The sequence below is a fragment of the Mus musculus genome, chromosome 14, assembly GCF_000001635.26.
Source record: "Mus musculus strain C57BL/6J chromosome 14, GRCm38.p6 C57BL/6J".
In the NCBI taxonomy this organism is placed as follows: domain Eukaryota; kingdom Metazoa; phylum Chordata; class Mammalia; order Rodentia; family Muridae; genus Mus; species Mus musculus.
In genome coordinates, this window is record NC_000080.6 from 97,913,089 (window position 1) to 97,929,272 (window position 16,184).

The 16,184-nt window shown below is 33.2% G+C and overlaps 1 protein-coding gene across 2 annotated transcripts in view; it reads right to left on the bottom strand.

The window, feature by feature from the left end:
• Dach1 (dachshund family transcription factor 1) overlaps positions 1 to 16,184 on the bottom strand; it is a 382,920-nt gene that overhangs the window by 126,243 nt on the left and 240,493 nt on the right. The window contains exons 4-5 of one of the 2 annotated variants that reach the window (NM_007826.3): positions 3,305 to 3,460; positions 2,709 to 2,881 (exon numbers count right to left, since the gene is read on the bottom strand). In NM_007826.3, the coding sequence (NP_031852.1) occupies positions 2,709 to 2,881; positions 3,305 to 3,460 (329 nt within the window). The remainder of the gene's footprint in view (positions 1 to 2,708; positions 2,882 to 3,304; positions 3,461 to 16,184) is intronic. The other variant, NM_001038610.2, reaches the window with a different exon arrangement.

Sequence of the window (16,184 nt, forward strand, 5' to 3'; positions counted from 1 at the left end):
CCAAAATAAACATTTCCTTTTTTACTTAACCAGTGCAGTCAGGTTTTTGTTGCAACAATGGGAAATATAACCAAAACAACATAAAATCCCATTTTATTGTCAATTTAAGTTCTGTGACTGATAGACAGCAAAACTACATTGACCTCATTTGCATAATAGATTCATATACAATTTACAATAATTTATCTTTATAAATATATTGGTCTTAAGGATTTAAGGTAAAATTACAATGGTCTAAACAGTATTTGCCCATTTCTTCCTGAAATTTAACTTACTAAACTCCTCCAGTTCTCCAAACTAGCAACAGTCTGGCAAATTTTCTCACTGAGTCTCACTGAAAATTCCTCTTATAAAGAGAGTGCTATTATAGTCTTCATGTAGTTATTTCCCTTGGCATTTAATTTTTTGATTTCTGAAATCTTGATGATTGTGTTCTCTTCTATCTTCTCTATATGGTTTGAGTTTCTTTTGAGCTTCTACAGTTGTCCACAAGAATGGAAGATTCATAAGAATTTAAAGTATCAGTCATGTAATGCAGAGACCAACTATTTGTTTTCTGTTCTCAGATAGCACTGTGTGAATGTGCACCTGTGTGTAAATATTGTGTACTTGCATGTGTGTGTTCGTGTTTGTGTGTGTACGTGCATGTGTGGGTTTATTGAGTGTATGTTGTTCTGGGCTAAAAACTCTTGTGGTGTTAAGCGTACAGTCTACCAATTGAAATTGAAAGACACCATTCTTATTCATTGATAATCAGTTTTACTCAACATTGTCTTTGTATGTGAAAGTAGTCATAGACTTTATACAAATTAATATATTATGAAATATGAAAATCCTTTATATATATATACATACATATACACCTTTTGGATATATATACATGTATATATATATATATATATATATATATATATATAATTATATTTATATATGTGTAATGTTTGTCCCCCAAAATCTTTATTTATAGAATTTAAAATTTGAACTTTATGTACTTTCCTTCTATAATACAATAGTATTCTATTATTTTTAACAACATATAAATTAAAAAGCATTTCCATTCAAAGGCCATATTATCAATAACAACAAATAGATATTTCCCTCAGTCAGAAACTCAGATGATCAGATCCTACTATATATTGTGTTCAGTAGTAAGTGTGTCATTGAAAAAAAAAGTATTGGGCCTTATAATTAACAAATTAATTAAGAAAGAAAACTTTTATAATATGTTACTCCAAAACATACATTTTTTTCTTTTATTTTAAACCATATATTTTTATTTCCATTCTCCCTTAGTTTCTACTTAATCTTAATTCTTTTCATCACTGTGAAAGCATGAACACGTAGACAATCCTTCATGTTTCTATTTTGTCTTCAGAAGCTGTGTCTTCTGCTATGGCACTAAGTCTTTGGTATTTAACATTCCACTTTCAAGTGGCCTTTACATTTAGAATCTTGTCAAGCAAATCAACTCACAGGCACTATTCTAATTACTCACAGGGGCCCATTTTGTTCAATGTGACATCGTAGTCAGCCATTTTCTTTGGGAAAAATAAAACTTCCCTAAACTACATTTAATTAGCATACAAAGTAAGTTTACTAAACAAGATTTGAGCTATTGACTGTCCTGATATCAAACTCAAACACCGTGGTTATTAATTTAGAACAGGATTGCGTCACTTAGCATGTCAGGGTTTTAAATGCAAAGCAAGTTCTGTCCGTAAGGGCCGATGGGTTTTCCTGCACTTCTATCAGGCAGTTAGGCAGTTGGTCTTCCCTTTGCGGTTGCAGTGGGAACTATCTGCTCTGTAATTAATCTCAACTAGAGCAATGTTTCCCATGTCCTTGTTACCATCAGGATTTATACCATGAACTTCCTCAACTCCATCTGTTATAAAACTTCTAAAAATTGTCCCAAGAGACCACAAAGTGGGATATCAGTATGACTTTGTAGGTGTTGGCATATGTGTGAAGACATAAATATCATTTACTTTCTTATTCCCCTTTAAGATATTTCCTTCCTGTTTAGATCTCCTTCCTCTGCATTCTGAAACTTAGTCTAAGAAACCGCAACAAAATTTCTGAATTTCTAACAACATATTATGAGTTGATAGCTAAAGATACTTCCAGAAGAAAATTAACTTTTTTCTCCAACTTACCTCAACTTAAACACCTTGGAGTTTTAGAAAGCTGTTTCCAGATTGTAGTATTTAATTAACAGGAGTTACAACACAAACAATTTTGTAAATTGTGGTCAAATAGAAAGGGTATCAAGTCAAGTCTCTTGATATTTTTCTGTGCTTTAACATCCTAGCTTAGAATTAAAAATTTAAAGTACTTAAGTCTGTGATCTAGATATTTTATTCATGTAAATCTATCCAGATGAGGAGTGATAGGACCCTCAGCTTTGAAAGTTATATAAACATATAGAAAGGCTTATAACACCATCGACAGAAGTACAAAGAATGATCACTGCATTCAGGTGCTCAGACGAATTGAAGTATATAACTTATTTCCCTATGTTATTTCTAAAAATCAAGAAATTATAATAAATCTACCTACTTACTATTTTTTTTTACTTAGTATTTTTTTTCTCACCATTTCCTGTTCTTTAGATTTTAGAAATTTACTTATGGGGATACAAACAAATGGAGTGAGGGATGTTAACTGAAGATGACCATTCCACAACATCATTATGATGAGACAGTTACCTTAATAACAGATGTCTCCACCCTGGATGGAGGACTCTGAACTTGTGCTGCCGCCGCCATATTTGCAATGGTGCTAAGGTGGTTCATCTGACTCATTGCCATGGTGACAGATGCTGGAGGTAGGCTGACAGGAATGAGAGGGTGGGGCATCATCATAAAAGGAAGTTCCAGTCCTAAAAAAAAAAGAATACAGATAGACCATCACTGCTGTGTTGAGGCTAAAAATCACCAAAGACATGTCATTAAGAGTCAAAAAACTGAAAAATATTCTAATTGGGACAGTCAAAGATACAACAGCTTGTTTATTTGTATATAGTAATATTCACTCATGACTGGGAAATTAAGCCTACAGCTAACTAGTTTGGTGCCATAATTCGTCATATCAAGTTTTATGTGTTTAATACAAACATTTTGGTCTTGGCTTTATTTATTTATTCCTCCTGGCAATGTACCAACTTATAGACATGCTATAGTTTTGATGATCTTGACTGTGTGAATGCAGTATATCTTTTTTTAATTATTATTATTCTGCTAGTCATTAAAGAAAATAATTTTTCAACAACTATCACTTTTAGTGCTAAAAGTTGCCATCGTACCATTTGGCGGAAGGTGGCTGTGCTGCAGATGGTTGAGAGGATGGCTAACTGGAAGGCTAAACGCTGCAGGCATGCGGGCATGTGCAACAGGAGCCTGGGATCCCTGGGATGGGGGAGAGTGCAGTGTTTCCTTATCCCAAGAACCACCACTGCTGCCTGTGGGGAATGAATATAAATTATTTGGATAGAATATTAATCCAAATCATCCAAACACTGATTTGAAATGAGATCTGACAAGGTTTAACATTGGGGAATTACCAAATGGGCTTGGGGGGTGGGGGGAAGGGAGCTGAAATCAAACAAATTTCCCTCAATTGTGCTTTATCTCATTTCATTTTGTAGACAGGATGTTGAATTTCAGAAGAGTAATATTTTTGAACCATCTAACCTACTTGTAATGTCTAAACTTTTTTGAACTAACCAACCTAATAGTAAATCATCTTTACTGGAAAACTAAATAATTTCAAAGTAAAACGAAAGTGATACAACACATTTTATTCCTTTCAGTAAATGGTAACCTGTTCAACATTGAGAGTTAACTGTGTGGCTTACTCCAACCACAAGAACAGAAATAATTTTGATTTTAAGAACATAACTTAATTAGTCATTGGAAATAGAACACAAAGCATCACTTTGTAGGAGACATGATAATATCAAAGTAAAATACCAGATGTGTGTGAATGAGTACAGCACTTGCTTCCAAACAAATATATATATTTGAATAACGCCAGTACCAGAGTCAGTTAACTGTCTGTTGGAGGACAGACACTTTAATATTCAGGAAAATGTCCGAATAATCTGGGTTTTGAGATAATTTATAAGGATTCCATAGAAAGAATGTATGCATCATGTCTTCAAATCAGTTTAGCAACATCAATGCATTTCTCTAGAAGATTATAATATGAAATTATAGATTTAACTTTCTGTTACCTCAAGAATTCATTTTAAAATAGATAATACTCTCATAAACATGGAAACCACAGCGTTGGTAAAATTCCCACTTAATGCTTTAGCTCCACTAAAAGCCATGTTGTAAAGTCTCTATGACATAGTTTTCAGTGAAGACTGCTTAGTTACTGCCATGATATTTTTCCCTTTACTTCGTGAAGACAGTTAAGGTTCAATATAAATTCAAACTCATTAGCTCAATACTGTCTGGATCTCAGAGTAAATTGTTCAGAAGTGGGTAATGAAAACTCAATTCGAATTCTTCAGCAATCAAACAAAGCGATTTTATTAAACAATGAAAAGAATCAATTAAGTGAATATCTTTATTATCTTTATTATTTTACAAGGAACTATGACAGCTTTTAGTTTAAAAACGTTTATAACTTTATACAGAAATGACTCACATAAAAGATATTTCATCAACCTGCTCCCTAACTTCAATGCAAAAGTTCATTTTCGTATTCAATAATTTTATATACCTTACCCCTCTACATTTGACTTTTTGACACATATTCCAGTCAAATGTGAGATAACTGTATAAATGTGAATTTCTCAAATGCATCCTGTCAAGAGACTACTAGAATAAAACTCTTCAAATAACCTCACTTTGCTTCATTTTATCAAACTACCTGCAAACACATTACATATTTAACACATAATAAACACATTTTAAGATAATAAGTTTAAAGGAAAGACAGTTACTTAAATTTTGATTAAATAGATATTGAAAAGATAACACTTATTTTCCCCTTTCTGTGGCACCACAGTTTCTTAATAGTGGAGCTGCTCTGCTGCCACGTAAGTATTTTCCTAAGGAACTTTTTTTTTTTTTAGGTATTTTCCTCGTTTACATTTTCAATGCTATCCCAAAGGTCCCCCATACCCACCCACCCCCAATCCCCTACCCACCCACTCCCCCTTTTTGGCCCTGGCGTTCTCCTGTACTGGGGCATATAAAGTTTGCAAGTCCAATGGGCCTCTCTTCCCAAAGATGGCCGACTAGGCCATCTTTTGATACATATGCAGCTAGAGACAAGAGCTCCGGAGTACTGGTTAGTTCATATTGTTGTTTCACCTATAGGGTTGCAGTTCCCTTTAGCTCCTTGGGTACTTTCTCTAACTCCTCCATTGGGGGTCCTGTGATCCATCCAATAGCTGACTGTGAGCATCCACTTCTGTGTTTGCTAGGCCCCGGCATAGTCTCACAAGAGACAGCTACATCTGGGTCCTTTCGATAAAATCTTGCTAGTGTATGCAATGGTGTCAGCATTTGGAAGCTGATTATGGGATGGATCCCTGCATATGGCAATCACTAGATGGTCCATCCTTTCGTCACAGCTCCAAATTTTGTCTCTGTAACTCTTTCCATGGGTGTTTGGTTCCCATTTCTAAGAAAGGGTAACGTGTCCACACTTTGGTCTTCATTCTTCTTGAATTTCATGATTTTGGCAAGTTGTATCTTATATCTTGGGTATCCTAAGTTTCTGGGCTAATATCCACTTATCAGTGAGTACATATTGTGTGAGTTCCTTTGTGATTGGGTTACCTCACTCAGGATGATACCCTCCAGGTCCATCCATTTGCCTAGGAATTTCATAAATTCATTTTTTTTAAATAGCTGAGTAGTATTCTCAAGTGCAGAAGATTCCATAGAGAACATCGGCACCTAAGGAACTTTCTAAAGTTACATTAAATTTCTCACTATGTAGTAGGCTATTAGACATCTCCACCAGTCATCATGCATTAAACACTCATGATGTTAGCTCATTTAGATAATAAATAGAGCAAACAATTAAGAAATAAGTCTAATGAAAAATACACAATATATAACCAAGTCAGCTGTAAGTGATTTTTGCATTATTTATAGTGTGCTCCGTCTCCATTAGTGTGGACAAATGAGAATAAAAAAAAAAAAGGCTACTGCAGAAATAGACATGCCTACAATTAGTAAAGTCATCATTTCAAGTGTTTTCATTTTATGCAATCTCTCACGCACAACAAGCAAGTATATATATGTACACACACACACACACACATTTAATTTTTAAATCTATAGAATCCTTTTCCTTTGAATTTGTATTTTCATTCATGATTTAAAATTCCAGTTCTTTTCTAAAGTAACATGTTGAGTTTTGAAAGTTCACATTACTCTTTTTTTTTTCAGTGTACTTGTAGGAACAAGCTCTTAAAATAGAATTTATAATGTAGCCATTAAATCTCATTAAAAAGAAAGATGATCAACAGATTTTGAAACACAATCCATAGTCAAGAGAGGAAATAGAAAGGTTTTAGAAAATAATATACCTAATTTCTTTTTTAATAAACATGCAAAATTGAGGGTAAATAACCGGTACCATTTGTAACTCTCGTTTATATTTATCATTTACTTCACTCCTTTCATTATTACATATACCTAATAAGGAATGAATCTCAAAACAGTTGACTACATTTTTTTAAATAAATTTTCATAGAATACACACAAAATAATTAAATGCAAATTATTGTGATCTGTAGATATTTCATTATATGACCATTCATTAATAATGGTAAGAGTATTTTTGAATACTATCCTTCTTTATACCTAGGTGTCACGTAATGAGTTCTTCGGATTTATCATAGTCTGACCCTGATAAAGGAGACAAATCTCTAAGGGACTAACCATCACAGTGCTGCTTAGTGAGTGACAGTGATAGACGGTGAAAGGAACCTGACATTGTCAAGAGTCGTTTACAATGAAAATAATGTCGAGTAGGTGCTCACGCCATTCCATTGGAGAGCACTTAGGAGGATGTCAGCTCCATCCAACAATGAAAACATGAGTTCTAAGTAAAAGCAAACACTAGGCACAGGTTCCACAGGCATTCAGCTGTTATTTCAGAGATGGGAAAAATGAATACATGATTTTTCAGTGGATTCATTTCAATCAAATTGGAAATGAGGCATAAGTTGTATGTACATTATATGTACATTTAGAAATAGTACTTATGTGAACATATGACCTAGCCCTCTCTTCTCTGTATCTGCTTCTGCTTTTCTCTGTTTCAATCTCTCACTCCTCTCATCTGTCCGTCTGTCTATCTATCTATCTAGCTATCTATTCATCAATTATCTATCTATCTATCTATCTATCTATCTAATTTACCAACTGAGTCCATTTGATTTAACACATAAATGGTAAAATCATCTAGAGTTTTAGTTTGAAACAATCAAATTGATACAACGACAATGAGCAATTTGCAATCCTTTAATATTTACCTTATGCCTTTAAAATAATTATATAACATATATCTACAGAGTATAATGTAATACTTGGAAACATGATTATTTAAGGACATACTCTAAGCTGAATCATTTTTGCTCTTTTTTGTGAGGCTAGTGATCAAACTTGGTGCCTTGTACTGTTTTTTAGTCTGATATACCACTGAGCTACTTCTCAGGTAAACTGAAACATCTTTGTGATCCTAATTACTAAAAAATGTAATGTTTTATCTTGAAAATCTTTGAAAAATAATAGAAATGTAAATAATGATTTCAATCTTAAATTACTTGAAATTTGATCTCATGAGAAATATGGAAATGAACTACTTTATGCAGAATGCTGTTCTTCACATATGCTCTCTTTTATTAAACCCAACTCAAGAAAGTTTTGATGCAACTGAAAATAAAAAAAAAATTATAGCCATTACTATCAAGATAAAAGGTTAAATGGTGTATATGCAGAAGAAAGGGGTAATTATATCAGGGAACACTTTGCTTTTTGATGCTATTGCTGCTGTAAGACTCATTAGCACCAGACTGTCACTGTTAACCAGATGAAACAGATCCCTGAAAACAAAGCAAAACAAATCCAGGCTAGAACTGGTAAACACTTCCATAGCATTTAGTATGGGAAAAGAAAGAGTTGCTAAATTATTTTGTATTTATTAAACATATGACTCTTGTTAATATCTTTGATAAGATGATTGTAAGCAAGAGTCAAATGATTCCACAGAAATAATGTTGAAACTAGATACATTAATTATTAATTTCCACAGCTAAACTAGATTGGGTTGTAGACAATAACATAGAAATGATAACATACATATAAATATGCTGTGATACTAAACTATAATCCCACAATTGCTGAAAATTACATATTGTATTATAATGTAGCTATATATCTTCTAACCTTTAAAACTACTAACAGAAACTTCTTCATTTTCTCAGTGTAGTGTGGACAATTTTCAGTAAGCAAACAAATGAACTAGAAATTATTTTCTCTAATAGTTTTATAATTTCCCTATAGCTTTGCCATCATTTCAAGTAAAAATGACAACTCTATTCTGTGTAAACTTTTTAATGAATGTCATGACGAACAAAAACAAGTTTATGTTCATGTGTAAGTACGACAAAAACAAAACAAGTTCATGTTGGTGTGTAAGTATTGATCAGGACAAGTTAAAAATCAGTTTTGGTTTCCATTACTTTTTACACAGCTTGAGATTTTAACAACTACATTTTGGTCTTAAAATGATTATCCAGAAAAGCATAATCCTCTTCTAGAATGGATTGCATGCTCATAGGAGTAATATTGAAATTTTTTTTACATGTTTGCCTCTAGGGTTCATTTTTCTCTTTTACAGAGCAGAGTACAAAGAATAATATTATCAGTTAGTTGTCTTAGCCAGAAACAGAAAGCTGCTCCTTATCTCATGCTTTCTTACTTACCATTGATGTTCAATTCCTTTTTATGTCTGGTTGATTTCATCTATGCAATTTATCTCTACTCTTTTTCTATCTGAACAGTTGTAATCAGTTTGAAGGAACTGAAATTTGTACTTTAATGTACAAATCTTAACACTGTCACTCCCTTGCGCAGGAGTCTCAGTGGTTTGCCATTTATATGAGATATGTTCAAAATTTGGAGCTTGTGTCAATATGATATGGTCCACTTGTGTTTTTTGTAATATATTTATCATTTTAGAAGATAAAACCATCTAGTAGGCCATTCTTACCCTGAAAATTATGAACATAATCAATCTTAACTCTTCCATGTGGTTAATGTGCTGATAGAACACAGAAGGTAAATACACGTGGAAGATTATCTTAAACAAGTGTATTTTTAAATATAAAGTTAAAAAAAATGAAGCACAGGATATATATATATATATATGTATATATATATACATATATATATATATATACATTTATACATATACATATACATATACATATATATACACACACATACACACACACACACATATATATATAGCCTGTGTTTCATTATATATGTGTGTGTGTGTGTGTGTGTGTGTGTGTGTATAGTTGTGAAACAAATTTGATTATGTACAAATAGAGATAAAGATAATAAAATTGCAAATGATGTCCTGAGATGTACATTAGCAAAGAAAGGTGTAGTGGTATCATCCCTAAGGAAGCAGTGGTGATGACCTTGACAATACCTGATGTTTATTATAGGCTTTCCAATTTAAAGGCTTTTTGCTATGCTATGAATGTAACTATACCAATGATAGCCTTTTTAAAAATTTTATTATGTAGTCCTGGCTTGTTTGGAACTCACAGAGATCTACCTGCCTCTGCCTTCTAACTGCTGGGACTAAAGCCATGTGCCACCACATCTGACATTTTTTAAAAGTCATTAATAATTCTGAAATAAACATATTAATACTAAAGTTATGAAATGTTTAACTTGTTCTGTTATTTGATTCCCAATATTATGAAATCACAACACAAACAATTAAAAAACTGTTAGTCATCTTTGTAAAATGAGAGATGTGAATTAAAAAATCAGTTTAATTTATATTGGTGGAATATGATTTAAATATAGATTAATATCCAGTAGGTAGAAATATAAGACTGAAATCTGAGAGAGAAACAGATACTCAGAGGGAGAAATAGGAATTATTTACAGAATAGTTTTCATGTATGTTAGGTTGGGTGTGTTTGTTTTTTATTGGAGACACCAACAAAGCTGAGGCAAATAGTTAGGCCTGGTTTCCACAATTTAATAAAAGCTATATGTTAAATTCATAGCAAAAAGAGTTGTGTTAAAATCCATGTTTCCCCATGAGAGCCAACATAAATATGTGAATATCCAGTATTTCTTGGACCGTCAGGTAACGAACACCATGAATCAATATATAACATGCTGATTACACTTGAAAATTTAGTATTCTTAAATACTGACTATTCTCAGCAGAATAACCATTGTCAATGTGCAAACATGCACAACCAAATTTACCTGGAAATGTGCCACTTATTCAACTTGAAATTTAGTATTTAGCTCTGAAGATAATAGGCTTTATGTAGAGAGGCTGGGAGTGTCAGAGAAGACCTCAGCACACTTCAGGCCTACAGAAATAATATTAGAGTGTAGTGTAGGTTACATGTGGAGGGAAGGGTTGATGAAAGCTGCTGTCTAGAGGAAACCAAAACATCCACCCCACAGCTTTCAGGAAACACTGTGAAGACATCATGCTCTCACCTCTTTCAACATCTTTTCCTAGACAGTCAGGTGAAAAGAATTTCAAGTCAAAATGAAGAATACAATTTTAATAATGGGCAACAGGAGAACATTTAAGGAGATTGCAATTTAAATGGGTATTTCTCAACTTAAGAATAAGGCTCCCGATTTCACCTCAAGAATAAGTGCTTTCAATGTGTTTCTTCAGAATTCAGCTGAAATGTGAAGAAGAATAAGAAAAAGGAGGTGAAATGATTAAATGAGAATAAATTTTCTGACTATCTTTACACCTGTAGGTCAGTTTAAAATAAGATTTATCTCATATTTTATTTTATAATGAACTGGTTATAGTAACTACAATGTGAGGAATGAATGATATAAGGAAGGCTGTAATGTGCCTAAGGTCACACACTGACACTATCAGAGTTAACACTGCACACAGAGCTAAGGTCCATTAGCATAAGTAAAGAATGAAAAACTAGCCACAAGGATAAAATCTGGCTAACTCAGTCATAGATTTTCTAATCTTTAACAAGTTCTACATTAATATTCAAAAGGAAAACCCCACACTGGACATGGTGGCACAGATCGAACATAATACTGGGGAGGCTGAGACAGTAGGGCCAACATTTTTGAAAAGCCCAGGGACACATTATGAATTCAGAGTTAGAATTGACTACACAGGAAAATCATGCCCCCCGCCCCCCCCCACAAAAAGGAAGTAAATAACCGTTCCAAAATATTCAAAGGGTAGGAAAAAAATTTAAAGATCTTCAATTTAAGAAAAATAACTTTTGTGTAAGTTATCATGGTCTACTAACAATAGTAATAAAGAAAACTAATATTTTAAATGTTTAATATTAATGTATTAAGTCTCCCAATTGAAAATACAATTGACTTCTTCTAGGAAACTCAATAGCTATATAATTTTCAATCATATAAATCCTCCATAGGAAAAAAGGATTTTTTCCTCTCTAGTAGTAGTGATCACTCTACTATCACTAAAATCTACATTAATTTTGTGTTTTTAGGAAAATGCTGTGCCTTTTTTGGTTAGTTTTATTTTGTTTTTACAATTGGCTGGGTCTAGGATCCCAATCTCATTACTCCCTCCTATCAGAGGCTACTGTTTAAACACATGGTTTCATGTGCTCCCGGCTCATCTCAAACTTTTTATGGAAACAAGGATGTCCTTCAACTTCTGAATCAGTTTTTTGCAACCACTCAGGTGCTAAATTTATGTGTATACGTCAATATATCTGATAAGTGTGATATAGGGCTCAAGCAGAGAGGCTTGTGCACACTAGGCACATACTCTTAACAACTTCTGGCCCCAACAAATGTTTATGTTAGCTAAAACCACTTCAAACCACTTTTACTGTTTCAACCACTATATAAAAACAACAAAAAATTGAAAAATGGAGATTTCAAGACAGATCCAACTTGGGAACACCTTATGGTTAAAAGATTCTGCCCTGAAATTGTTTTTGTTCTTTTTTTGTTGCACTGGAAAGTTTGACAATAAAATTTACAGAATATATTTTACATGTTAGTTAAATATTTTTAAATACTTAATAATAATATATTTAAATAATATATTTAAATATCATAACAAATACATATGTGTGTGTTATAGTCACCAATAAATAATTACAAAATTAACTTGAATTAAATTTCTCTGTGATAAAAGTAAAATTTTGGGTGTTTTTCATCAATTTTAACTTCCACCGACTCACAAAAGTATCCTTACTAAGACTACAGGAAGGCTTAATTTTCTTGTTATTATAGTGTTGATTTTACCAGGGCCTCATGCATTCCTGCTATATATTGTACCATTGAGATGTGCCCTAACCCTCCAGTTCTGAGTATTTTTAATTTTGTTAAATATCTTTTAATATGTAAAGGAAAAAAGTTGTGAATCATTTAATTAAAAAGGGGAACACCAGGGCCAAAAAGTGGGGGTGGGTGGGTGGGTGGGAGGGTATGGGGGACTTTTGGGATAGCATTGGAAATGTAAATGAGGAAAATACATAAAAAAATTAAATAAATAAAAAACCATTATATATATATATATATAAAGTCAAAAATGCATTTTTCAATTCTTAGTGAGAAATTAAGTGTCTTTGAATTTGTTCACATTTTTCTTTATTACAATGCTCAGCTATTCCTAAATTTTGAAAATTTGGGGGGAAAATGAGGAACAAACATTGTGTTAGACAATGAGCAAGAAACATATTTGAAGGTCACTAAGCAACACACAGTCCAATCTTCTGTCAATACAACTGCTCCATAAAACACAATAAAACCATCCATGTGGCCATTATTGGCATGCACTGTATCCCAAGTGGAGAGTCAGGAAGTGCCAAAGGAGGTGATAGCATGAGGACCTAACGTCTGACACCCACATACATTTTTGTTGTTGTTTTAATACTCAGTTTTGATTGATTGATTGATTGATTGGTTGGTTGGTTGGTTGATTGATTTGCTTACTTTGTATTTATCCATTACATTGTGTTTATTATTAAAAGTTCATACAATATACTCTGAACACAGTTTCCACCACCTATGTCCTCTCGGGTCCTCCTTACCTCCTAGCCTATCCAATGCCATCGCTTATTTCTGTCTGGGAAACAGTGATCCCAAACAGCCACTTAAATGCTGGACAGGTTTATCAGTCTGCTACCAATTTCAGATTTCTAGAGGAAGAGGCAGACTTTATTTGAAGCGATCTGGCTACTTGGCTTGGCTGAGATGGCAAGTAAGAGATTGTATCTAAGTATATAAGATGGAAAAGAATTGAGAAAAACACCAGATATCATTTCCTGGTCTTTTTATGTACTTGAGCACACCAATCTGTGCACTCTCACATAAATATATGCACATACTCACATTTAAGCCAGCATATACCACCTGCGTGTGTGCTTGCACACAAACAAACACACACACACACATGTGTATATGTGCATGTGTGCAAACAATGAAATATATTGAGTACACAACATTGCATTACATACGAACTGAGATATTAGTCACAGACAAATGCACATTTTGTACACTATATGTACGTGAACTCTGAAGATCACATGGATTCATAGGGAAAGGACTGGCCTTAAGAATATATTGGACAGATCATTGAATCTAAGTCTTGTCCATTACATGTCAGAGCATATTCAGCTCATAGAGCTGCCGAGTCTAGGCAATCTTTCAGACATACACAAATGATGGCTGTGGATGACAGCCGGAGAAGTAAAGCGACAGGAGATGCAAGCACACATTAGGAAGGCATCAGAAGTCAGAGCGAGGTGGCAAGCGTCAGATTACGAAAGCTTTCCGGTGTCAGGATGATGAGTTTGGTCATCATCTTAGGAAGAAGAGAGAGATGATTAAAGTGATAGATCAGATGGTAGGACGCAGAGGAGGCTCATCATCAGGAATGACCATCCCAAATTCTGTCACCCACCACATTGATATTGATATGACCGAGACACATAACCTGAATCTCATATTTCATGCTACGAAAAAAATTGACCAAAAAAAAAAAAAAGAGTTCTTGACCATGTCTGCTTCTTAAGAAAATGGCTGACAGAAAATTGCTTTCCTGCCCAAGACATGACTAGGTTCTGTTGGATGATGCAAGAGATACTCTGTTCTTTTTATGGTTCTACAGACATCTAGACTATTTACTGAAATACAGTAGGGTTGTCTTTGCTTTTAAATAGACGGAAAACAAAATGTATTTTATTTGGGAGCTTTCTCATGTCTACATCTGCAAAGAAGAGGTCTTATTAGAAAGGTTACAGAGTTCCATACATCCAGCAGGGTATACTTTTTAGATCTTCCCTGACAGACAAAATCAGAGATGACAAATTGAAGAAACTCTTTCAAGATTCAAGATTTAATAGTGAAGTCTATTAAATGTAACAAGGTAAACTTTAATCTTTTTAGAGCAAAATTAAATTTGGAGATATATTTCAACACAATACATTTATTATTTCCACACAATTCACAGTGCCAATGTTGTCCTGTGCCATCTTCAATTATTATTGGCCAGAATGTCATACACATCAGCAGACAGCAAAAGAGTGGCCACTGTGCAGAATATGTGTAGGATACATATCACAGTGCTCTGAGCCACTTTGCAATTTGGTGCCATGTCCTGCAGTCCTTATACTAGAAATCTCCAAAGGGATTTCTCAAAATGACCATCTATGATCTCATGTAGCTGTTAGTTTTTAAGTAATCCTACAATAATTTTAGTCAGGCTTAAATACACCTATGGGTAGTATAGCCCATTAGAATTGTACCCCTGAAAACCATACAGGTAAACAGATTTCATTGTGTTTCAGTCTAAAAATATATACAGCACAATGTATTTTAATTTGTCCCAGGTAAATATTTAGGTATTTTGTTGTTGTTTTTTTGTTTGTTTGTTTTTCATTTTCTTTGTTTTTTTAGCAAAGCTTGTACATGATTACATTATTATAAGTTGGTTACACAAAGAAAAAGATTAAAAATTCTTCATAACTTTTATGAAATATCTATTTAAAAGATAATTCACTGTAATAATTTGCTTGTTTTTAAACCTCCATGTTTTAGGTTAGCTTCTATTTTTTATATGGAAGTGTTCATTCTTAGTACAGTTTCATGTGAGAATAAATTTCAAGCAGCTCACTACATGTAGACCCTTTTAAAAATTCAAATCTCCCAGAATGGCAAATGTCATTTCTTCCATTGCTACAAAATGCATATGCCAACTGTTTTATCCAAATTATCTTAATGAATAAATGAGTTTGTCCTTTATGTATAAAATATAGTTTGTATTTATGGCAGAAGATTTTAATAATAAATGAATTTTAGGTTTGTTGCAATGTACTCAATAAAGTATGATTAATTTGGTTTTTTAAAAATGCAAACTAGACATTACTATATTACTTTGCAAAATGCACAGCTTGCAACATTATTGTCTCGGTGGGATCTTAAATTGAATTGTAAAATGTGTCTTATTTCCAGCTTGATTTATGTAAGAGATAGCACTGGATAAGCCTCTTTTGAAGTTTCATTGCCTTGTGTAAGGAAAAACAAAAAAATCGTGATAGTTCATTAAAATCTAAATCAAACTTTTGCGATATGTAAAATGTTTTTGAAATAAAACGTTTTGACAAGAGCAAGGTACCACACTTCAAGAAGCAGCTTTTTGAAGTTCCTATTATGACAGATGACACAACACATTTCTGACATTTTCTGTGATTTTTATTATGATATTTCACATAATTACCAAACCATGTTTTTCTCCAAAAAAGCTTTCCTGTGCCCTGAGAATTAATCTATGATACCATTTAACTTGGCTTTTTGAAGTAAATATCACCAGATAAAAGCCAGCTGGATGTGAATAATAGGGCCCTTGAATGAATGTATTAGTGTTTGAAAAAGAGAGGACAAATCTTCTAAAAAGATTAATTTCCATAA